Genomic DNA, 26,984 nt, shown 5'->3' with positions numbered 1-26,984 from the left:
CAGAAACCCCAGAGCCTGGCCCACCGCGCCGCCCACAAGGGCCAGCAGCAGGCCGCAGACAGACGCACCCGGCAGAGGACAAGGCACGAGAAAAGCAGGGGGCAGCCAGACCCCAAGCCAGCGAGAGACCACACCCCACACGGACAGAAAGGCGGGACGCCCCGCCCGAGGGGCCCGGAGACCCCCCGCAACCGGACGGGAAGAGCGCCCCCGCCCCACCGGCAACGAGCCCCCACGGCCACCCCACCCAAGCCGGCCGCCACAGGACCACCCAGCACGGGGCCACAGGAACCACCCACCCCACCACCCCAACTTATATTTAATTGAATAGACTGCAAAGACAAGATATTTCACATTCAAACTGAGAAACGCATTTTTTTTGCAAATAATCATTAACTTATAATTTGATGGCAGCAACACATTGCAAAAAAGTTGGCACAGGGGCATTCTTTCCACTGTGTTACATGACCTTTCCTTTTAAAAACACTCAGTTAACGTGTTTAGGAACTGAGGAGACCAATTTTTAAAGCTTTTCAGGTGGCATTCTTTCCCATTCTTGTTTGATGTACAGCTTAAGTTGTTCAACAGTCCGGGGTCTCCATTGTAGTATTTTAGGCTTCATAATACGCCACACATTTTCAATGGGAGACAGGTCTGGACTACAGGCAGGCTAGTCTAGTACCCGCACTATTTTACCACAAAGCCACGCTGTTGTAACGTGCAGAATGGGGCTTGGCATTGTCTTGCTGAAATAAGCAGGGTAGGGTTACCTAACCCTAACCCATGATAACGTTGCTTGGATGGCAACATATGTTGCGCCAAAACCTGTATTTACCTTTCAGCATTAATGGTGCTTTCACAGATGTGTAAGTTACCCATGCCTTGGGCACTAATACACCCCCATACCATCACAGATGCTGGCTTTTGAACAATCCGCATGGTTCTTTTCCTCTTTGGTCCGGAGGACACGACGTCCACAGTTTCCAAAAACAATTTGAAATGTGAATACTCGTCAGACCACAGAACACTTTTACACTTTGCATCAGTCCATCTTAGATGACGTCGGGCCCAGCGAAGCCGGCTGCGTTTCTGGTGTTGTTGATAAATGGCTTTCGCTTTGCATAGAAGAGTTTTAGCTTGCACTTACAGATGTAGCAACGAACTATAATTAATGACAGTGGTTTTCTGAGTTGTTCCTGAGCCCATGTGGTGATATCCTTTACACACTGATGTTGCTTTTTGATGCAGTACCGTCTGAGGGATCGAAGGTCCGTAATATCGCTTACGTGCAGGGATTTCTCTAGATTCTCTGAACCTTTTTATGATATTACGGACTGTAGATGGTGAAATCCCTAAATTCCTTTGCAATAGCTCGTTGAGAAATGTTGTTTTCAAACGGTTTGACAATTTTCCCACGCATTTGTTCAAAAAGTGGTCAAACCTCGCCCCATCCTTGTTTGTGAATGACTGAGCATTTCCTTGAAGCTGCTTTTATACCCAATCATGGCACCCACCTGTTCCCAACTAGCCTGTTCACCTGTGGGATGTTCCAAATAAGTGTTTGATGAGCATTCAATCCAATCCACTTTATTTGTACAGCACATTTAAACAACAGAAATGTTTCCAAAGTGCTGCACAACAATATTAAAAACAATATTCAAATATTATCCTTAGCTCCCCCAATGACTGAATAAAAACAAAAAATAAATAAATATAAAACCAATATAAAAATACATATGATTAAAAATGATTTTAAAGGGTAAAACCAATTAAAACAGTAAATAGAAATCAAAATGTATAAAAAAAAAACAGAGGACAACAGAGGACAGAGGACCACACAATTCACGTAGTGTTAAAAGCCAAAGAATAAAAGTGGGTCTTAAGACGAGACTTAAAACACTCCACTGCGGGAGCAGTTTGAACATGGAGGGGCAGAGTGTTCCAGAGCTTAGGGCCGACCACAGAGAAGGCCCTGTCTCCCCTGGTTTTAAGTCTCGTCTTGGGCACCACGAGCTGGAGCTGGCTCTCGGGCGGACCTCAGAGCGCATTGGGAGGCATAAAGTGATTGCAGTAGTCCAGGCCACTTGAAATAAAATCATGCACGACTTGTTCAAAAAGGTTAAAAGATAAAAACGGTTTTACCTTTACTAAAAGACGAAGATGATAAAAACACGATTTTAAAACGCCATTGACTTGTTTGTCAAGTTTAAAATAGCTGTCTATAGTGACGCCAAGGCTGGTGACTTTGGGACGCACATCATTTTGCAATGGTCCCAAGTCCGTGAGGTCTGGACCAAAAACTAAAATTTAAGTTTTTCCCTCATTCATTATTAAAAAATTCTGGGCTAACCAAGCCTTGATGTCGCATAGACAGTTGAGAAGGGGTGTCAGGGGGCCGTGGCCTATTGAAATCGGCATATCAATTTGGCAGTCGTCTGCATAAAAGTGATAAGACACTCCATGCTTCTTAAAAATCTCTCCAACTTTCTCAGTCTTTTTTGCCCTTGCGTGCCAGCTTTTGTGAAACATGTTGCAAGCATCAAATTCCAAATGAGCTAGTATTTGCAAAAAATTAAGTTTTTCCGTTCCAACATTAAATATCTTGTCTGTGCAGTCTATTCAATTGAATATACACTGCAAAAACTGAAATATAAGTAAGATTAAATATCTCAAATAAGGGTGATATTTGCTTATTTTCTGTCTGATAAGATACTTCTTCTCACTAAGCAGATTTTATATTAGAGTGTTTTACTTGTTTTAAGGGTTTTGGTCCTAAATTATCTCAGTAAGATATTACAGCTTGTTGCTGAGATGTTATGACCTATATTGAGTAAAACATGCTTGAAACTAGAATATCAACTGTTGCAAAGCTGTGTCATCAACACAAGAATACAACTACTTTTTTGAAGTAATAATTTTTTATTTCAAGCATGAAAAAAAAAATCATGATTTTGACACAATTGTGTCTCATAATTAAAACAGATGACAGCCAAATTGACTTTTGCGGTTTTATTTTCAATGAAACAATAGAAAATACGTACTTATATAGTAGTACAGTTGGCACAGTACAGTAAACTGACAGTTAATATTTAAACATTTAACATGTGACATTTCAAACAATTTTGAACAGAAATAGTTCATGCTCATTCAGATAGATTCTTCAAAATTACAATTAAAAAAAATTTGGCAGGGTGCTGTATACATGCGCACTAATTGACTGAAAGAGCACGCAATTGGCGCGATGATGTCATGTTATCGTTTGAAAAATGCATCTTTCTGTAGACCCCGAGAGTAACAAGTGGTTGCCTTGTTGCCTTTCCATTAAGAAAAAAAAAATTGTTTTAATATAAGTTTGCTAGTTTCAAGAAATGTAATGCCGGCGCATATCATTATGTCAAGATAATGGCACTAGCCTTTACTCAATTTAAGAATATTTTTCAACATATTGAGCAAAAAGGATTTGGTTTTTTTTCTACCAAGAAAAGTGCAGTTGTTATTAGTGAGAACATTCTTATTTTAAGGTATTTTTGGGTTCATTGAGGTTAGCTAATTTTACTTGTTTTGGAAAGTCTTGACAAGCCGAATTTTCTTGTTCTATTGGCAAATAATTTTGCTTAGTTCAAATAAAATACCCCTAATTTTTGTATTTTTTATTCTTGTTCTTGAACAGTCTTCTGCCTATACTGCAAAAAGTCAATTTGCAAATCATTGTATTGTTTTTATTTACAATTTTCACAACGTGCCAACTTCACTGGTTTTGGAGTTAGTACTATTACCGTATTTTCCGCACCATAAGGCGCCCCGTGTTATTAGCCGCACGTTTAATGAACGGCATATTTCAAAACTTTGTTTACCTGTTAGCCGCCCCGTGCTATTAGCCGCACCTACGCTACGCTAAAGGGAATGTCAACAAAACAGTCAGATAGGTCAGTCAAACTTTAATAATATATTACAAACCAGCGTTCTAACAACTCTGTTCACTCCCAAAATGTAATGTGCAAATGTGCAATCACAAAAATAGTAACACTCAAAATAGTGCAGAGCAATAGCAACATCAATAACTCAACGTTGCTCATACGTTAGTGTCACACAACACACAAAATAAACATTTAAAGCTCACTTTCTGAAGTTATTACTCATCTACAAATCCCTCGAATTATTCTTCTTCGGTGTGCTTCACTTGTTTTTTGACACCATCTGTGATGTGGACGCGCATGCAGTCGTAGATCAACAGGAACGGCGCTGCGTGAAAAAAGTCACCCGGTGTCTTCGCGTAAACGTCTATCAACCACTCGCTCATCTTTTCTTCATCCATCCACCCCTTCGAGTTAGCTTTTATGATGACGCCGGCTGGAAAGTTCTCTTTTGGCAAGGTCTTCCTTTTGAATATCACCGTGGGTGGAAGTTTCTGGCCGTTAGCATGGCTAGCTAGAACCACAGTAGGACGACTTCTCATTCCCTGTGGTGCGAATATTCACCGTACGTGTTCCCGTTGTATCCACAGTGCGGTTCACATGAATATCAAAAGTCAGTGGAACCTTGTACGCGTGTCTCTTAGTAGGAGACATTTTGTTGTCTTTACAGAAAAACAAATGAAATTAAATATCCGCGAGCTTCTTCTTCTCCGGGGGCGGGTGCTCACCTTGGCGGTTGCTTACAGTAGAAGAAGAAGCGCTTCCTCTTCTATGGGGCGGTTGCTTACCGTAGAAGAAGAAGCGCTTCCTCTTTTACGGGGAAAAAAGATGGCGACTGTTTACCGTAGTTGCGAGACCTAAACCTTATGAAAATAAATATGAATATTAATCCATATATAAGGCGCACCGGGTTATTAGCCGCACTGTCTGCTTTTGACAAAAATTGTGGTTTTTAGGTGCGGCTTATGGTGCGGAAAATACGGTATGTACAATCATATACCACAAAATGGCTTCTTTTTTCCTTTACAAACAGACATCCATCCATCCATTTTTCTACCGCTTGTCCTTTTCGGGGTCGCGGGGGTTGCTGGAGCCTATCTCAGCTGCATTCGGGCGGTAGGCGGGGTACACCCTGTACAAGTCGCCACCTCATTGCAGGGCCAACACAGATAGACAGACAACATTCACACTCACATTCACACACTAGGGACCATTTTTAGTGTTGCCAATCAACCTATTTACGAACATAACAATACCAAATACCAAAAACAAGTGTTTGCACTTCGTTGAGACAGTAAGAACATGTGTGCTTTAAATATGAATGTACATAACAAATGTATGCCATCACCCTATGATACAATATAATGTATTTATTGAATACCTCTATGTTACGTGGCACTCCTCTTTGCTGGAGCCATGAGAAACTGTGCCACATGACTCCCATTATCTCTTTAGTCATGGGAAAAGATTTCATCTCAAGTCTCAGTCCCGCTTGCTGATGTCCAAATTGGGATTTTATGGTCAGCGCCTTTCCTTCAGAGGAAACAAGCTCGACCTAAACATAAAAAGGGCACAAAACAAATGATAGGTATCAGCAGTCCTTCCTGATGAATAGTTGCTGACTGGCTGTATCTACCTGGATACTGTTGTTTCCAGGGACTCCCATTGTATGCAGGTAGTTCAATGAATGTCTGAAAGTACTCTTCACGGTAACTGCCTGACTCGTCCTCTCCACAGTCACCTCTTGACTTAACTGTAATTCAAACATGATTGTCACTTTACGTTTTAAGGCAAAGGTGTCAAACTCAAGACCCGGGGGTCACACATCATTGTGTGTGACCCGTGGAAGCCTAAAAAATAATGTATGTCTAAAAAGTACTAATTTTTTAGTGCTTAACATATTTCCTTATTTTGTATTTTCAGTAATTAAGATTAAGTTAAGATCATGACGCAGTAAACTGAATGATGCGAACACATTTGTTACTGAATCCTTTCTAATTCTGCCTTGTAGACTTTGTATATGTAAGTAATATCCAACTATCATTATTTGATACTTGTTTATATTGACAATGGTGCTGATTTAGACAGCAATATCGTTCAATTAAGGAGATTCATTAAGTACAGCACTTGTGTCAAACTCAAGATCCCGGCGCCAGATCTGGTCCACCACTTCATTTTACATGGCCTGCTAAAGCCTGGCAATAATGTCCATCAATAAAGTACTTGACAGAAAAATTTCATGTCTTTTAAACTTGAGAATAGTCGGGCCATACATAAAACATTGTATTAAAACAGGGGTGACCAAAGTGCGGCCAGCAGCTCCAGTTTTGATGGCCCGCAGAACATTTTTGGGCAAAAAAACAGTAAAAATAAAAAAATAAAAAAAATAAAAAGTGAAAATTTGTGATGGAATGAGAAAAAAGCTGACAATAATTTAAAACATTTTACACCAAAGGTTGCATACTGAAAAGTCAAAGTATATGGGGGCCACTTTATAAATGTTTTTGTTAATAATACAATTTAAAACAGATAAAAACAGACATTATATATATTTCAGTTATGTGTTATAAAGCACGGGCCGTGGATCGATTGGTACCGGGCCGCACAAGAAATTTAAAAAAATAAATAATAATAATAATAATTTTTTAATTTTTTTAAAATTAAATCAACATAAAAAACACAAGATACACTTATAATTAGTGCCAACCCAAAAAACCTCCCTTCCCCATTTACACTCATTCGCACAAAAGGGTTGTTTCTTTCTGTTATTATTATTTCTGGTTCCTACATTATATATCAATATAGATCAATACAGTCCGTAAGCACACATAATTGTATTTCTTTAATGACAAAAAAAAATAAAAAAATAAAAAAATAAAAAATAAAAAATACCATAACAACCCCCCCCCCCCCCCCCCCCCCCCCCCCCCCCCCCCCGGTCCACGGGACCAAATTTCAAGCGGTTACAAAAAGGTTGGGGACCACTGTTATAAAGGACAACGTGTGTTATTAGTATCAACAGTTTTGCTTTTTCTAGTTACATTATGTCTTTTTGCTTTTTATTTTTTTTACATTTTTGCTGTTGTTTTTTTAACCCATAATTAATAATGATGTACTCATCTGTAAACAAAGCTGACACTAAATTTTGCCTTTAAATATATAGGTAATGTTTGTTTTAGCATTTCTTTTTACAAAATAAAAATATATCAAAATGGCACTCGTATACTTGGGCTTTTTAGTATGCCGTGATTGGTGAAAAAGTTTGGAAACCCAAATATTGACATATATTCCAAACCATTTTTTGTGAGAATAAAATGCTTGTTCCAATGATTTTAAAAGCAATTACGTTATCCATCAATTTATACATTTAAAAAAATACTCAAATGCATAGGAAATTGTGTAATAATTGGAGTTATAACTGCGATGTGGCCCACAATGAAAATGAGTTTGACACCCCTGACGTACAGGGGTGTGCTTTGTGTGATTAACTGTTGTGAAGCTGCGAGCTCCTAGTAGCCAATAGCTAACAATGTTTATCTTTTCTAAATAACTTGCCTAAAAACTAGAAAAGATCAACTTTTTATAGGAGAACATTTAGAATAGAATATACCTTTATTGTCAATACACTCAGATGTTAACTGGCTGTCCAGCTTTGGACAAGTAAACATGCTTCAGGACTGCTTGTACCGGTGCTTATATCGGATATTTTACAAACCCTGTTTCCAGTTGGGAAATTGTGTTAGATGTAAATATAAACGGAATACAATGATTTGCAAATCCTTTTCAACCCATATTCAATTGAATGCACTACAAAGACAAGATATTAAATGTTCAAACTCATAAACTTTTTTTTTGCAAATAATAATTCACTTAGAATTTCATGGCTGCAACACGTGCCAAAGTAGTTGGGAAAGGGCATGTTCACCACTGTGTTACATGGCCTTTCCTTTTAACAACACTCAGTAAACGTTTGGGAACTGAGGAGACACATTTTTTAAGCTTCTCAGGTGGAATTCTTTTCCATTCTTGCTTGATGTACAGCTTAAGTTGTTCAACAGTCCGGGGGTCTCTGTTGTGGTATTTTAGGCTTCATAATGCGCCACACATTTTCAATGGGAGACAGGTCTGGACTACAGGCAGGCCAGTCTAGTACCCTGCACTCTTTTACTATGAAGCCACGTTGATGTAACACGTGGCTTGGCATTGTCTTGCTGAAATAGGCAGGGGCGCCCATGGTAACGTTGCTTGGATGGCAACATATGTTGCTCCAAAACCTGTATGTACCTTTCAGCATTAATGGCGCCTTCACAGATGTGTAAGTTAACCATGTATTGGGCACTAATACACCCCCATACCATCACAGATGCTGGCTTTTCAACTTTGCGCCTTTAACATCTAAATAGTTCTTTTCCTCTTTGGTCCGGAGGACACAACGTCCATTGTTTCCAAAAACAATTTGAAATGTGGACTTGTCAGACCACAGAACACTTTTCCACTTTGTATAAGTCCATCTTAGATGAGCTCAGGCCCAGCGAAGCCGACGGCGTTTCTGGGTGTTGTTGATAAACGATTTTCGCCTTGCATAGGAGAGTTTTAACTTGAACTTACAGATGTAGCGACCAACTGTAGTTACTGACAGTGGGTTTCTGAAGTGTTCCTGAGCCCATGTGGTGATATCCTTTACACATTGATGTCGCTTGTTGATGCAGTACAGCCTGAGGGATCGAAGGTCACGGGCTTAGCTGTTTACGTGCAGTGATTTCTCCAGATTCTCTGAACCCTTTGATGATATTACAGACCGTAGATGGTGAAATCCCTAAATTCCTTGCAATAGCTGGTTGAGAAAGGTTTTTCTTAAACTGTTCAACAATTTGCTCACGCATTTGTTGACAAAGTGGTGACCCTCGCCCCATCCTTGTTTGTGAATGACTGAGCATTTCATGGAATCTACTTAAATACCCAATCGCGGCACCCACCTGTTCCCAATTTGCCTGTTCACCTGTGGGATGTTCCAAATAACTGTTTGTTGGGCATTCCTCAACTTTATCAGTATTTATTGCCACCTTTCCCAACTTCTTTGTCACGTGTTGCTGGCATCAAATTCTAAAGTTAATGTATATTTGCAAAAAAAAAAAATGTTTATCAGTTTGAACATCAAATATGTTGTCTTTGTAGCATATTCAACTGAATATGGGTTGAAAAGGATTTGCAAATCATTGTATTCCGTTTATATTTACATCTAACACAATTTCCCAACTCATATGGAAACGGGGTTTGTACATGCAAGCACATATCATCCGATACTTGTTTTTTTTGCTGATATTGGACCGATATCAATATCGGCTCAGGACACCTCTAAGCTAACTAACTGCTTGTCACCTTGATAAATGATTTTAAAGGAATTTACCTATCATTAAAACATACAGAATATTAGACAATATACATTTACAGTACATTCATATGCAGTATATTTACTGTTAGAAGCAGCCCTTCGAGGGCATAACTGCAATGTAGCTCCCAATGAAAATGAGTTTCACACCCCTGTTTTAAGGGTTTTTAAAGACCCATGTGTGTTTCAATGCATATGTTATGTAGTATATTACCTTTTGGTTTTGGGCACTGCCATGCGTTCTGCAATAATATGATTGGTTGCCATGATGCCCAAAACTCAGTGCAATTCCAGCATCTGCAGTGATACCGAGCGTCTTCAACAGGGGCACAGTGTGGTTAAAATAAAGAGAAATTTCATTTTCTTCCTGAAAAAGAAAATTATAATACATGGCTTCACATTATTGAGGATCTAAGTCAGACCTGAGCATTCTGCGGCCCGCGGGCCGCATCCGGCCCTTTGTGCGTCCCTGTACGGCCCGCGTGAGGCCAATTATAAATTACAAAATACATTTTAAAAAGTATCTATGTCGAGTGTGCAATACAACGGTGCTGCTTTTGTTTTGAAAATCGTTATTTGTATTACTTCCGTGTGGACGTATGCGTGTTCGTGATTGTGAGTGAATGTGAACAGCTGCAATCATTAATTACAAAATAAAGTTGAAAAAACATCTATGTCGTGCGCGCAATACAACTGTGCTGCTTTTATTTTGAAAAGTATTATTTATGGGCGTGTGTCCGTGTGTAACCTGCGAGTGAAGGTGCACATGCAGCGACAAGTGATGCACGGTTTACACCCGAGACGCTAAAAAGAGAAAAGTTGATGAAGAATGGCGTGTTTCCAACAAGACATGGACTGCCATGCAACGTTCCCTTTAAGGTGCGTGCCTGCGCAATTGCGCACTGCTAGCGTCTGCTGCGCGCAGCAAATATATGCCGCGCACCAAATCAAATCCCATCTGAATTCTAAACAAAATAAACATATTTATTCTATGTAATTTTGTAATGCAACTTTGAGTGACAGTGACAACAAGCGGCCCTAACGGTGTTCGTCAACACCGTTCAATTATTGTAACGTCTATCGAGATGCTTCGAGGCCAGGAATTATATCGATCACTTTATTGAGCAAAACTGTTTATATTCGGCCAGAACCACACCAAAAACATAAGTAAAACACTTCTATCTCGAAAAACTAGTCATTTTCTTCCGTACAAACCAGGCCAAAACCAACTTGTCATCTGTCACCAACACGCATAGCACTAAACCACTGGTGCGTTTATGGCCACACAAAAAGTCGGACAACTCAAACACCACACAAAGTTACACTATGACTCCTCAGTCATACGTGTGCTTATTTTACTGTCATTTATTATTAATGTTAATTTATTTATATTAGTCATGGAATGCTGTTACACACACTATGTTGAAGTATTACTATTATTATTAATTATTATTATTATTATTATTATTTATCTTACGGTATATATCAAAAATAATATTGAGCAAAATTTAATTGAAATATTGTCGATGTGGCCCTCCAGCAGTGCTCGGGTTGCTCATGCGGCCCCCGGTAAAAATTAATTGCCCACCCCTGATCTAAGTGGATGATAACACTACTTGCTTAGTAAAATATAAAGCAGGGTTGTCCAAACTTGGGAGGCCGAATGCCGACTGCATGTAAAGTAACAAAATACTGTATATATACACATTTTATAGCGTATACATGTATCTAGCATAGGACTGGGCGATATATCGAATATACTCAATATATCGCGGGTTTGTCTCTGTGCGATATAGAAAATGACTATAACGTGATATTCGAGTATACGTTCTCACGCAGTTGCTTTTAGCTGCGGTCATTACACTACAGGCGTTTCTCAGTCTTTCTTGTCTCTCCTTCTCACAGAGACATAAAACAAGCGCACCTTCTTACATACGTCACATACTGTCGCGTGTGCAACGTCATACGCTCTCACGGAGCAGAGGTAGCAGCATGGGTAACATTAGCTGTGATGCTAGCGGAGAGGTGCGAGTAGTAATACGAGAAAGAAGGTGCGAATCTGGTATCAAATGAAGGAAGAAGAATTTGATACCAGCACGGGGTCCATCATCTGGCGGTGGTTTGGCTTCAAGCGGGAATATGTTGAACAGACAACCGTAATATGTAAAGTGTGCGGCAAAAGCGTTGCTACAAAAAGCAGCATTACTGCTAATTTGTAGCATAATTTGCCCGTCAACAACAGAAGGAGATATCGTCCTCAATAACCTACCACATAGCGAAGGACGTACACTATTTGATTTCCTATTATGCAGCTCATTTTTATTTGACAGTTATTGAAATATCTTGTGACATCATGCACAAAAGTGCACTAATAGCTAGTTTTAAAATGTCTGACAATTTTGCACTTTCTGTTTTGGAAATTACCTGAATGTTTGTGCCACTGCTTAATAACTGTTTAATAAATACAGTTTTGGTAAATTGACTTAGTTGTGATTTCTCTCTCTGCATGAAAGTTTAAAATGAGCATATATTAATGCAGTATGAACAAGAATGTTTTAATGTAGACACATAGAATCATCATACTGGTGTGATTATATGTATAAAGTGTTAATTCAAGGCTAAAGCAAAATATCGGGATATATATCATGTATCGTGACATGGCCTAAACATACTGAGATATTAATGGTGGTAGCAGGGGGTGTATATTGTAGCGTCCCGGAAGAGTTAGTGCTGCAAGGGGTTCTGGGTATTTGTTCTGTTGTGTTTATGTTGCGTTACGGTGCGGATGTTCTCCCGAAATGTGATTGTGTGATTCTTGTTTAGTGTGGGTTCACAGTGTGGCGCATATTTGTAACAGTGTTAAAGTTGTTTATATGGCAACCCTCAGTGTGACCTGTATGGCTGTTGATCAAGTATGCCTTGAATTCACTCATGTGTGTGTAAAAGCCGCATATATTATGTGACTAGGCCGGCACGCTGTTTGTATGGAGGAAAGGTGAACGTGACGACAGGTTGTAGAGGTTGTAGAGGACGCTAAAGGCAGTGCCTTTAAGGCACGCCCCCAATATATATGGTGTCCTGGTGGAAATCGGGAGAAATTCAGGAGAATGGTTGCCCCGGGAGATTTTCGGGAGGGGCACTGAGATTCGAAAATCTCCCGGGAAAATCGGGAGGGTTGGCAAGTATGATACACACACATACGTTTGTATATATACATATATACATACACATATACATATACACACACACACACACACACACACACACACACACACACACACACACACACACACACACACAGACACACACACACACACACACACACACACACACACACACACATACCTGTATATACACTACCGTTCAAAAGTTTGGGGTCACGTTGAAATGTCCTTATTTTTTAAGGAAAAGCACTGTACTTTTCAATGAAGATAACTTTAAACTAGTCTTAACTTTAAAGAAATACACTCTATACATTGCTAATGTGGTAAATTACTATTCTAGCTGCAAATGTCTGGTTTTTGGTGCAATATCTACATAGGTGTATAGAGGCCCATTTCCAGATACTATCACTCCAGTGTTCTAATGGTACGATGTGTTTGCTCATTGGCTCAGAAGGCTAATTGATGATTAGAAAACCCTTGTGCAATCATGTTCACACATCTGAAAACAGTTTAGCTCGTTACAGAAGCTACAAAACTGAGCTTCCTTTGAGCAGATTGAGTTTCTGGAGCATCCCATTTGTGGGGTCAATTAAACGCTCAAAATGGCCAGAAAAAGAGAACTTTCATCTGAAACATCTATTCTTGTTCTTAGAAATGAAGGCTATTCAACAAAATTGTTTGGGAGACCCCAAACTTTTGAACTGTAGTGTGTATATATATGTATATATATATATATATATATATATATATATATATATATATATATATATATATATATATATATATATATATATATATATATACACATATATATACATACATATACATATATATAAATATACATATATATATATACATACATATATAAATATACATACATACATACATACATACATACATACATACATACATACATACATATATATATTAGAAATGTCCGATAATGGCTTTTTTGCTAATATCAGATATTCCGGTATTGTCCAACTCTTATTTACCGATTCCGATATCAACCGATACCGATATATACAGTCGTGGAATTAACACATTATTATGTCTAATTTTGTTGTGATGCCCCGCTGGATGCATTAAACAATGTAACAAGGTTTTCGAAAATAAATCAACTCAAGTTATGGAAAAAAATGCCAACATGGCACTGCCATATTTATTATTGAAGTCACAAAGTGCATTGTTTTTTTTAACATGCCTCAAAACAGCAGCTTGGAATTTGGGACATGCTCTCCCTGAGAGAGCATGAGGAGGTTGAGGTGGGCAGGGGGGGGAGCACCCCTACATACATACATATATATATATATATATATATACTGTATATATATATATATATATATACTGTATATATATATATATATACACACATATATATATATACACACACACACACACACACATATATATACATATATATATATATATATACATATATATATGTATATATATATATATATACATATACATACATATATATATACAGTGTTTCCCACACATTCATTTATTTGTTGTGGCCCGCCACGAAAGAATTAAGGCCGCAACAAAAAAAACACAAAAATTTAATTTTTTTTTGTCCTGTCCAGCTTCTCAGGCAAATCATATAGTTGATGTAGATGCCCATATCGGCTGTTCAGATTTACTTTACAAAAGAGAAGTGTAGGATCAAGATTTTTGGAGCTCTTTTTTCAGTGGATCAGATGTTTGATGAAGCTTTGTGTCTATCTACCACCACTACTGTTTTCTGTTTATTTGTTACTGACTGTGGCAGGACACCTCTGCCTCTGTTTCACTTTATGTTGCTGGTAAATAATATGGTTGTAGTAGTAGGCTAAAGTTAAATTATTTAGTATGCACTAATTAAAGGGGCAGAGCTTTAAGAGACATTTTAGCTTTTATATTTTTATAAGATATATTTTTTGTAAGAACCACAATTAATAAATATATTTCAGTGAATAACTTATTGTTCAAATCTGTATATAAATATGTACATAAAGTGTTGTAATTATATTGTAAAATGGATGGATGGATGGATGGATGGATGGACGTTTAAAACAAAACTGTTATTATTAATTAGTAAGTATACATTTTTTTAGCCTTTTTAGAGAAAATCATATCATTGCAGTAAATTATGCAAATTACTCGATGATGTCATGGTGACCACGCCCATAGCCACACCCCCACCGCCACAGGTATCTTGGCCGTTTATGGGAAACACTGATATATATATATATATATATATATATATATAAATATATATATATATATATATATATATATATATATATATATATATATATATATATATATATATATATATATATATATATAAATATATATATATATATATATATATAAATATATATATATATATATATATATATATATATATATATATATACACATATACATATATATATATATATAATTGGATATTAAGAGTAGCTGAAAGTTCGACTCCTACCCTGCTTACTTCTGTGACGACCTCCTTAAAGTTGTGTAATCAAACAGAAATATCAAGCAGCTTAAAAGCGCCAAACATGGATAAATGTGGAGAGAATGTTTTGCATTTTCCCATAATGCATTGCAGGGGATTTAAGTGAATGTAATTTTGAGTGGACATTTTTTATGATATCCACAAAGTTCAGTGAGCAGGTTGTGTTATGTGTGAACATGTGTGTTGACTTTTTGTATTATTTTATTTGCGCCATGAGTGGGAAATATTGTTAGGATTGGGTTCATATATTAAATGCTGTGCTATTGTCTATTAAAATTGCAAATGATGGTAATTGTCCTGTATCTCTCACATTGTCCACTCTATAGAGGCTACATTGCAGTAATTGTACTCTCTGATATTTAAAATTCCGACAGCAGTGGGCCACACTTGACCCTTATGATAAAGCAACAAATATGGATTTTACAACCTTATTTTTCTTCAGAGCAACCAATGAATGCAACTCTGCATTGTCAATCGCCATGGAGACTTGAGATTCAGCAATAGTTGAGGAGACAAATATGGAGCCATTGGCCTGCATCCTATCTGGACTACCCCACTCCTAAAGAGCACGAGATAAAGAGAACACATTGACATTTTCCATTAAACAGTGTCAATACAATGCAAATAATATGCTGGAAATATACCTGTGCCATGCTACAGTTGCTGTGATACTCAAGTGCCCCCTGCAGGCCAGAATGTGACATCACAGTTCCCCTGGCTCTCATAGCACACCCATTCAGTAAAACGAGGGCCTCTGTGTCATGTTGTTCTTCACCAACTTTGCTTGTTAAAATCACCCTGCTGTGTTCAGGGATATGTCTGAGAGCAGGGAGGTTGTGCCTGAGCTCACCTTCTAAACTTAACTCCGGCCAGCCCTGAGCATCCAGCCGAAGGAAAGTCCTTCTATCCTCCAGACCTGCAACCAACATGGCAGCCCATTTACTCTGACTCTCCTGCCACACTGATCCATTGAAGTTGGCCTAGGAAGGAACAACAAAGACTACTTAAAATATATTATAAGCACAAGTTTCATTATCTTAAAGTAGGCATGTCAACATGTTAACGCACGTGAATAATAAACATTTTTAAAAAATCACATTATCATAAATGAACCAAGACTAAAAACACTATTTGATAAAAAAAAAAATGCCTTAGTGCTCCAGGTGCATTTGTTAAAAACAGCTTTAGAAACGTTGGGGTTGTTTGATCAGTCAAGGTCTTTGGAGGGTCACTGTAGTCAACTGACCAAAAACGTTTATCACCTGAGAAATATCTCTAAAATGACAACATTTGTTGTCAAACTCAGATATCGAAATGATCATTCATCTCATCTTGCATTTACTATTGTACAAAACCAGTGAAGTTGGCACGTTGTGTAATTTGTATATAAAAATATAATACAATGATTTGCAAATCCTTTTCAAGTCATATTCAATTAAATAGACTGCAATACAAGATATTCAATGTTCGAACTGAGAAACTTAATTTAAAAAAAAAAAAATCATTAACTTAGAATTTAATGGCAGAAGCACATTGCAAAAAAATTGGCATACCACTGTGTTACATGGCATTTCCTTTTAACAAAACTCAGTAAACTTTTGGGAACAGAGGGGACCCATTTTTGAAGCTTTTCAGGTGGAATTCTTTCCCATTCTTGCTTGATGTACAGCTTAAGTTGTTTAACAGTCCGGGGGTCTCCGTTGTTGTATTTTAGGCTTCATATTGCGCCACACATTTCCCAATGGGAGACAGGTCTGGACTACAGGCAGGCCAGTCTAGTACCTGCACTCTTTTACTACAAAGCCACACGTAACACGTGGCTTGGCATTGTCTTGCTGAAATAAGCAGGGGCGTCCATGAAAAAGACGTTGCTTGGATGGCAACTTATGTTGCTCCAAAACCTGTATGTACCTTTCAGCATTAATGGTGCCTTCAGAGATGTGTAAGTTTCCCATGCCTTGGGCACTAATACACCCCCATACCATCACAGATGCTGGCTTTTGAACTTTGCGTCTATAACAGTCCGGATGGTTATTATCGTCTTTGTTTGGGAGGACACGACGTTCACAGTTTCCAAAAACAATTTGAAATGTGGACTCGTCAGACCACAGAACACTTTTCCACTTTGCATCAGTCCATCTTAGATGAGCTCGGGCCCAGCAAAGCCGGCGACGTTTCTGGGTGTTGTTGATAAATGGCTATAGTTTTAGCGACAAACTGTAGTTACTGACAGGGGTTTTGTGAAGTGTTCCTGAGCCTTGTCTTTGCAGTCCTGACTTTCTGTGCATTGCAAGGTGGGGCTCCTAAGCATATTGCTGATTTGTTGTGCCCCTACACTTCAGCCTTCAGACCGGGGTCTCAAGACTTTGGAATGACTTGCACCAGTCCCTCCGAGAGCTTGACTGTGTTGACTCTTATAAACATATGAAGACTTCACTTTTCAAAAAAAGCTTTTAGTTAATGCACATTAAATAAAAAACATTTTAATGATGTTGCCCTTGTTGTTTGGATATAATTTTTGTTTTAATTCATCTATGTTTTGTACAGCACTCTGTGATTTTTATCTGGTAAGAGTGCTTTATAAGTAACATTTATTTATTAAATGTATTTACTTGTTATGACCCCATGTAAACTCGGAATTTGGCGTCTATTATTAAACAGTGCAAAGATAAGTGATAAGAGGCGCATAATTTCACTTCAAAACAAACTGATGGAAATTTAGATATAACTGAGGTAATTTGTTGGCACTGCAGCAACAAATTTTCTCATAAGTTTAAAAGGGCATCCTAAAGCAAAGCACATACTCGAGGATGGCGCCGCTCGTGTGAATGCTACATCGACACCAACTTGACCAAACGGAGAACGACAAACAACTTCAACGCTGGTGGAGTTTACCTGCGTCAATGTTTACAAAAGTAGCATAGATACCGTATTTTCCAGACCATAGTGCGCACCAGATTATAAGGTGCACTGCCAATGAATGGTCTATTTTCGATCTTTTTTCATATATAAAGTGCACCGGATTATAGGGCACATTAAAGGAGTCATTATTATTTTTTATTTTTTTTTCTAAATGTAAAACACTTCCTTGTGGTCTACATAACATGTAATGGTGGTTATTTGGTCAAAATGTTGCAGAGATTATGTTTTACAGATAATCTTCAAGCCGCTTTTTGACAGTCGCTTCCGGATGCGCCGTTTTGTGGATGGTTTTATTTACGTGGCTCACTTTCGGCAGCGTCTTCTCCCCGTCATCTTTGTTGTAGCGGTGTAGCGTGCAAGGACAGGAGTGGAAGAAGTGCCAAAAGATGGAGCTAACTGTTTTAATGACATTCAGACTTTACTTAAATCAATAACCAGTGTTTCCCATAAACTGCCAAGATACCTGTGGCGGTGGGGGTGTGGCTATGGGCGTGGACACCATGACATTATCGAGTAATTTGCATAATTTACTACAATGATATGATTTTCTCTAAAAAGGCTCAAAAAATGTATACTTACTAATTAATAATAACAGTTTTGTTTTAAACGTCCATCCATCCATCCATCCATTTTACAATATAATTACAACACTTTATGTACATATTTATATACAGATTTGAACAATAAGTTATTCACTGAAATATATTTATTAATTGTGGTTCTTACAAAAAATATATCTTATAAAATATAACAGCTAAAATGTCTCTTAAAGCTCTGCCCCTTTAATTAGTGCATACTAAATAATTTAACTTTAGCCTACTACAACTATATTATTTACCAGCAACATAAAGTGAAACAGAGGCAGAGGTGTCCTGCCACAGTCAGTAACAAAGAAACAGAAAACAGTAGTGGTCAAATACAAATAAGGCAACAAGAGAAGTATCCTACACTTCTCTTTTGTAAAGTAAATCTGAACAGCCTATATGGGCATCTACATCAACTATATGATTTGCCTGAGAAGCTGGACAGGAACTCAAAAAAAAATAAAAAAATAAAAATAATAATAATAATAATAATTTAATTTTTTTTATTTGTGGCGGATGTAATTCTTTCGTGGCGGGCCGCCACAAATAAATGAATGTGTGGGAAACACTGATAATGGAGCAGCATCTCCTCATCCGCCGGAAATGTGTCCCGTGAAAAACTGTCAGACCGGAACTCTCTAATGACTAAAGTTCCTTGAATTATGTAAACTCACTACATCGGTATGTTTTAGCGCTTTCATGGCAGATATAAGTAAAAACTTAACACTACTTAATATTAGAAATGGCAACAGCGGAGGATGAATGTCCCATAATAAGTAGAGAAAAAGAAGAAGTTTATAGACTATGGTGTGCGCACGGACTACAAAGGCGGACGTGCGCAATTCTTCAGGACTTATGCAGATCCTAAATACAGATCAGCAGGTACCAGAAGGTAAGAAAAGTTGCTTTTGCATAATATTGCGAAACAAAACACCAAATATGTCTTACCTTATACACACACCATAATAATACTCGTATGTTGAAGCACAGTACAATCCATCAAGCGGTGCGGCTTCATAGCTTAACAAAGTCCTACTAAAACATTTTAATATATTTTGAACCCCATGTGTAATGTTCTACATTTTCAATGGAACATATAAAATGTTGGTGTTGTTTACTTGAGTCATATTGCAGTCTACACGTATCTCTTATGTTTGACTGCCATTATATTGCAGTCTACACATATCTCTTATGTTTGACTGCCATCTACTGGTCACACTTATCATTACATCAAGTACCAAATAAAATAGCTTTGAGGTTGGTAAGCAAAACCAGAATTATTCCGTACATTAGGCGCACCGAGTTATAAGGTGCACTGTCGAGTTTTGAGGGAAAAAAATGGATTTTAAGTGCGTCTTATCGTCTGGAAAATACGGTAAGTTGAACATCGCCTTCACTAAATGAACAGCCAGCGCATGTAAGCTACTTAACGTCGGTGAAGACAAAGTGCTGCAAGAAGATGTCATTCATATCACCACAGCTGATAGCATTGTACCAAAAAGATCAACAATGTCCTTTAATAAGGTAAATACGCTTGTTTGTTTAAACAACTGGTTAAAAGAAGAGTAAATGCATATTTAATGGTGCACTATGTAAAGTTGTTTATGGGTGTGTTTACTATCTGTGTTTACAACTAATCGATTAAATCGATTAAAATCGATTATAAAAATAGTTGGCGATTAATTTAGTCTTTGATTCGTTGGATCTATGCTATGCGCATGCGTGCAGGCAATTTTTATGTTATTTTATTTTATTTTATATTTTTTAAACCTTTATTTATAAACTGCAACATGTACAAACAGCTGAGAAACAATCAAAATAAGTATGGTGCCAGTATGCTGTTTTTTTTCAATAAAATACTGGAAAGGATAGAAATGTAGTTTGTCTCTTTTATCCTATTATTAATCGAAGTAATAATCGACAGATTAATCGATTATCATATTAATCGTTAGTTGCAGCCCTATATCTGTACCTTGTTTGCTATATTATTGCTAATATTTTGAAAATGCGTACCTAATTCTTACTTTACATATTGTCACCAAGTTTGGAGAAAATCAATGACTTGCAGTTAAATAAAAAAATTTAAACGTTCCTGGATTACATTGTGACAACAAAATTGCGTTTGTGTCCAAATATCGGGGTCTTTTCTTAAGCAAATTTGAATTATGCAAGCGAGTAATAACCTTTATCATGATTAGCCCAAATCAATCCAATTTAAGAGTGTGATGCATCTGATTTAAAGAAATAATGACTTGACAGCCCAACTTTAAAGTCATTATGCTTACCTGCAATGATGGGCAATTAGACTGCAGAGCCCAGAACCGGCCTGCCCTGACTTTGTCTTCAACAAATCTAATAAGACATGTCCCCACTTTTATGAACAGAACTTCATTCTGTTCAGCGCCTCCAGGAGCAGTTGCCTTTACAATTATTGTCTGAGGAATTCCTTTGCGTCTAAGACTGGAGAAAGTGTGTGTAAGGGTTCCAGACAGATGTGGAGAGGTGCAAGACTGTCCAAGCTCCAAAGAGAGGTCCTGGTTGTCGGTCCTTAGAAAAGAGGTGATCATACGCCCACACGGGACCCCTAAAAATGACCCGTTCAGAACCAGAGTCACTGGAAGGATTGTTTCCTATAGAAGAACATATTAGGAGAAAGTTCCATGTTGATCATTGTGTTTACTTAATGTCTACAAAGTTAAATTATATCCAATACAAGAGCTGCATCAAATATGTTGTCTTTTCATTTTTATTTTACAGTTAGCAATTCTGCACTGCAAAATACCTAAAGTGTTTCTTTTTCATTTTAATATATTCATGTCACTTTATAATTTATGTTAAAACATTCCTTAGATCATAGAGTATAATTTCTATTACAGCTTTTTATTGGGCATCACTACATTTTGCAGAAGAGTGTGGCCACTGGATATGGTACAGTATCTTGTTTTTTGGATACCGTATGCAGTGGATCCCCGCATATTCGCGATTCAGCATTTGCGTCCTGTTAAGGGACTATTCTTCCTCTTTTGGGCGAAATAAAACGCCTTAGAAAGTACTACATTTTTGGCCTTCGTTTTGCTCCCAGAGAAAAACACAATGATCTCTCTTGGACGGCGTGGCGCTGTTGGGAGAATGGCCGTGCCAGCAACCTGAGGGATCCTGGTTCAATCCCCACCTTCTACCAACCGAGTCACGTCCGTTGTGTCCTTGAGCAAGACACTTATCCCTTACTCCTGATGGGTCATGGTTAGGGCCTTGCATGGCAGCTCCAGCCATCAGTGTGTGAATGTGTGTGTGAATGGGTGAATGTGGAAATAGTGTCAAAGCGCTTTGAGTACCTTGAAGGTAGAAAAGCGCTATATAAGTATAACCCATTTATCTCAATCTGTTTCTTGTCTTTGCGCGCACATACACATTATTCTCTGTTCTAGTTTTAATGCCGTCACAATCTACGAGATTCGGAGAGTGGACAAGAATGTCTGTGTGCTCAACTTACACGGCAAGTTAACTTTCGGTTTCGTTATCCTCCAGCAAGGTGGACAAAAGCATGTGAGAAGGGCAACCAGCTTTAGACGGCTCGGTTTCCTCTCCAGCGCTGGTATTGCTATTGTTTGTACTTACTTCTTTGTAGTGTTGTCCCCATACCAGTATTTTGGTACCAGTACCAAAATGTATTTTGATACTTTTCGGTACTTTGATACTTTTTATAAATAAAGGGGACCACAAAAAATTGCATTATTGGCTTTATTTTAACAAAAAATCTTACCGTACATTAAACATATGTTTCTTATTGCAAGTTTGTCCTTCAATAAAATAGTGAACATACTAGACAACTTGTCTTTTAGTAGTAAGTAAACAAACTTTTTAGAGACGGTATAGTATCGAATTAGTATTGCGGTACTATACTAATACCGGTATAGCGTACAACCCTGCTTCTTTGCATGAAATAAATTGTTAATCTTCATTTCTAGTCACCTCTCATTATTTAGAAAGCTTTAAAACTAAATAACCTGGGAGGACTAGCATTTTTTTTTTTTAATTAAAATAATTAACTTAAAATATACACATTTTTCACATAAAACATGACTCATTCAAACAAAGTCAGTAATAATTCCTAAATACTTGATAAGTCAAAAAAAGAAATATTTGCAGCTGATCTTGGCACATAACCACCATGAATAGCAAAGTTTCATGCTAAATATGTTGGATAATTTTATGAGCTAAAGGATAATTTTTAACAAGGATTCTTCCTTACCTGTAAGAAAGGACAGTAGCTGGTCACGTTTACGTTGTAAGAAAGTTGTTTCACTTCTGCTTCCGAAGATTGTGCCTTGTCCAGATGACCACTGAACTGACAGTTTCCGATCTCCAGGGTAACCATTACCACGGGCAGGGGTGCAGCTGAGACATTCAGTGCCAATACTCCATTGGAAGGAAGTCCCAGGGCTTCTATTGCCTCAATAGTGTGCTTGACCGATGCGGTCAGACTAAGGCTCTGTTGGCCGGTATGACACCATGCAATGCTGACTTTGTGTTTCTCATCAGCTAGGAGATCAGCACTGAGATCTGTACAGCATCCAGAATGGTTGATGGAGATGTTCATTGAAGTTTGTGAAGGTAGGAGGCTCTGTAGAACAAAAAGAACAGAAGGTTAGGAACAGCCCAGTTTTATCGTAACAAAAATTCAATAACATTAACATGAAGTTACAAATAAAAAGTTTTGACCCAACTCTCTTGTTTGAGCTGCACATTAAAAGTGTTTAACGGCCTTCTTTCATCTTTGTCAGAAGTTTGGTTATGTTTGGGTTTTCCTGTGTTTAGAATCACTTCCTGTCCTGGTGCTCTTGTTTTTTCAGTGTTTCCTGTTTGGTCCCTGTGTTTTGCAGCACCTTTACTTTCTGCTCCTTGGTCCTGTCAGTACACCGGTTTCTCGTTTAATTAGTTCTATTTAGTTCCACCTGGGTTCCTCTTTTTCAGTGTTGGATCATTCTCTCTTGCTCTTCCTTTTGAGACCGATGCTTTGTGTTTTATTTTGGGTTCAACGCCTCTTTGTAGGTAATAAATTGCGTTTTACTTGCATTCCGCCTGCCGTTCTCTGCATACTTTGGGTCACGCCTAAGCAACGCTCACCAGATCATGACTGAAGGAGGGACTAGGGTTGGGTATCGAGTATCGAGTATCGATTGGAACCGGGACTAACTTTCCGATTCTCCCGGAATCGTTCAAAAGTTTAAATTTCGATTCCTAGTTTCGATACCCAGTCCGCCGACCGGAAAAAAATATGTCCGCCGAACCGGAAGAAGAAGCCGCTGAACACCAACGAAGAAGCGCCCACCGCCGGAAGTGTTAGCATAGCCGAGCGAGTCAGTCAAGCTCAAGCATGGATAGCGGGCGTCGGCGGTCAAAAGTGTGGCTTTACTTTACAAAAAAAAAATGAAATAACCGCGAAATAACAGAGCTCCATGTCCATCAAGAAACGAGTGGAGAGAGAGCTGCAGATGTACCAGGACGTTCCACCGATACTTATGTCTGACGACCCTGCTGCATGGTGGTGGAACCAACAAAAGACTTATCCTTTGCTGTCAGATCTCGCTTTCTCCTATTTATGCGTTCAAGCTTCTTCCACACCCAGCGAACGTGTATTTTACACACCAGGAGACACTATCTGCCCAGAACGCTCACGCATCCTGCCTGAGAAGGCGGATATGGTCATTTTCCTAAACAAGAACTGTCTCTAATTTTATACTGTACCTGCTGCTAATCTGGACTGGGTTTTGCAAGTTGTTTCTTATTGTTTATTTGCTTTTCTGCACCAGGTTAGCCCATCAGTGGGAGCACGGTAACATTTTTAAGTACCTGCAGCATCATACACTTGTGTGTGTAAATGTGTTTTCATGAGGTTTCCTGCAGCATCATACACTTATGTGTAAAGGTGTTTTCATGAGGTTTCCTGCAGCATCATACACTTATGTGTAAAGGTGTTTTCATGAGGTTTCCTGCAGCATCATACACTTATGTGTAAATGTGTTTTCATGAGGTTTTCAAAAATAAAGCTCTCTTGAGGAAAGTGTACCCCTGGGAAAATGTATTCATAATTTATAATATTTATATTCAAGTTCATAGATTTGATATTTATATTCTAGTTGAAAACAGCCCTGTGAGGAATTTATAGTAAAGTTCATAAAAAGTTAATAGAATTAAAATTGATGGAGAATGTCAGACTATTTCATTCAGAAAGACAGCAGGTTAGCTAGCTCATTTAAAATATCCTAAACTTTTTTTTGACCCTGCCTCTTAAAAGAATCGGAATCGAGAATTGTCATCGAAACAAAGAATCGGAATCGGAATCGGAATCGGAATCGTTCGAATTCAAACGATACCCAACCCTAGGAGGGACCCAGGTGGAACTAAATGGAACTAATTAAAGGCCTACTGAAACCCACTACTACCGACCACGCAGTCTGATAGTTTATATATCAATGATGAAATCTTAACATTGCAACACATGCCAATACGGCCGGGTTAACTTATAAAGTGCAATTTTAAATTTCCCGGCAAACTTCCGGCTGAAAACGTTTCGATATGATGACGTTTGCGCGTGACGTCAATGGTTGAACCGGAAGTATTGGGACACATTGTATCACAATACAAACAGCTATGTTTTCATCCCAAAATTCCACAGTATTCTGGACATCTGTGTTGGTGAATCTTTTGCAATTTGTTTAATGAACAATGAAGACTGCAAAGAAGAAAGCTGTAGGTGGGATCGGTGTATTAGCGGCCGGCTGCAGCAACACAACCAGGAGGACTTTGAGTTGGATAGCAGACGCGCTATCCGACGCTAGCCGCCAACCGCATCAATGATCGGGTGAAGTCCTTCGTCGCGCCGTTGATCGCTGGAACGCAGGTGAGCACAGGTGTTGATGAGCAGATGAGGGCTGGCATAGGTGGAGCGCTAATGTTTTTATCATAGCTCTGACGAGGTCCCGTAGCTAAGTTAGCTTCAATGGAGTCATTAGCAACAGCATTGCTAGGCTTCGACAGGCGGCACAGCATTAACCGTGTAGTTACAGGTCCAGTGTTTGGTTCGGTGTCTCCTGATAGTAGTATTGTTGATCTTCTGTCTATCCTTCCAGTCAGGGGCTTATTTATTTTGTTTCTATCTGCATTTAAGCACGATGCTATCACGTTAGCTCCGTAGCTAAAGTGCTTCACCGATGTATTGTCGTGGAGATAAAAGTCACTGTGAATGTCCATTTCGCGTTCTCGACTCTCATTTTCAAGAGGATATAGTATCCGAGGTGGTTTAAAATACAAATCCGTGATCCACAATAGAAAAAGGAGAAAGTGTGGACTCCAATTAACCTTTGTACCTAAGTTACAAAGATACGTCCTGCACAGCACTCTAGTCCTTCACTATCACGTTCCTCATCCACAAATCTTTCATCCTCGCTCAAATTAATGGGGTAATCGTCGCTTTCTCGGTCCGAATCGCTCTCGCTGCTAGTGTAAACAATGGGGAAATGTGAGGAGCCCTTCAACCTGCGACGTCACGCTACTTCCGGTACAAGCGAGGCTTTTTTTATCAGCGACCAAAAGTTGCGAACGTTATCGTTGATGTTCTCTACTAAATCCTTTCAGCAAAAATATGGCAATATCGCGAAATGATCAAGTATGACACATAGAATGGATCTGCTATCCCCGTTTAAATAAATAAAAATCATTTCAGTAGGCCTTTAAACAAAGAACAGGTGTGCTGACAGGACATGGAACAGAAAGTAAAGGTGCTGCAAAACACAGGGACCAAACAGGAAACACTGACAAAACAAGAGCACCAGGACAGGAAGTGATTCTAAACACAGGAAAACCCAAACATGACTAAACTGTCTGACAATCTTCATATTGATAAAACCTGTCTCATTTTGTCCATTAGTGATGCTGAGATCATTATACATGCGTTCGTTACATCTCGTCTTAAATACTGTATTGTATTATTTTTGTCTCTCCCCATGTCCAGCAATAAAAGATTACAGTTAGTCCAAAATGTGGTAGCTAGACTTTTGACTAGGACTACAAAGTTTGATCATATTACGCATGCACCGGCCCACCTACACTGGGCACCCGGTACACTTAAGATTAGTGATGGTCAGATGAAGCTTCATGAGGCATCGAACCACTTGAGCCAATTGGTTCGAGAATTTCCCGAAGCTTCAAGGCATGCTTCGGCACAAGACTCCACCTGCTGGTCAAGTGTATGATTAAAAACATCTGTATATTAACCACAAATGTGTGAGGTATTGAAATGTTGCGTCTGTTATGGCTCTTGAAAATTAAGTGGTTATTTTTTCATCCAGCTGTTGATTTCTGGTGTCTGGTTAAAAAATAAATACAGAATGCATCACTTCATCAAACACAATCGAGGATTGACGTTGCCAAGAATTGAACCCAGGTCATGTGCCATAAAAGGTCATTTCACAAACCATTACGCTACAAAAGTTGTGCAGATAGATCTGA

General features: G+C 38.4%; 1 protein-coding gene across 2 annotated transcripts in view; it reads right to left on the bottom strand.

Annotated features, from left to right (window-relative positions):
* The window catches only part of LOC133664564 (uncharacterized), a 192,145-nt gene that overhangs the window by 62,924 nt on the left and 102,237 nt on the right, over window positions 1–26,984 (bottom strand). For both annotated transcript variants that reach the window (XM_062069281.1, XM_062069282.1), the window contains 7 exons: window positions 22,726–23,097; window positions 20,759–21,103; window positions 15,612–15,947; window positions 15,395–15,526; window positions 9,518–9,670; window positions 5,551–5,667; window positions 5,296–5,469 (listed from right to left, as the gene is read on the bottom strand). In XM_062069281.1, coding sequence (XP_061925265.1) covers window positions 5,296–5,469; window positions 5,551–5,667; window positions 9,518–9,670; window positions 15,395–15,526; window positions 15,612–15,947; window positions 20,759–21,103; window positions 22,726–23,097 — 1,629 coding nt within the window. The remainder of the gene's footprint in view (window positions 1–5,295; window positions 5,470–5,550; window positions 5,668–9,517; window positions 9,671–15,394; window positions 15,527–15,611; window positions 15,948–20,758; window positions 21,104–22,725; window positions 23,098–26,984) is intronic.

This window comes from Entelurus aequoreus, linkage group LG14 (genome assembly GCF_033978785.1).
Source record: "Entelurus aequoreus isolate RoL-2023_Sb linkage group LG14, RoL_Eaeq_v1.1, whole genome shotgun sequence".
In the NCBI taxonomy this organism is placed as follows: domain Eukaryota; kingdom Metazoa; phylum Chordata; class Actinopteri; order Syngnathiformes; family Syngnathidae; genus Entelurus; species Entelurus aequoreus.
Note: the sequence above shows the minus strand (reverse complement) of the source record. Positions and strands in the feature narration are given on the sequence as shown.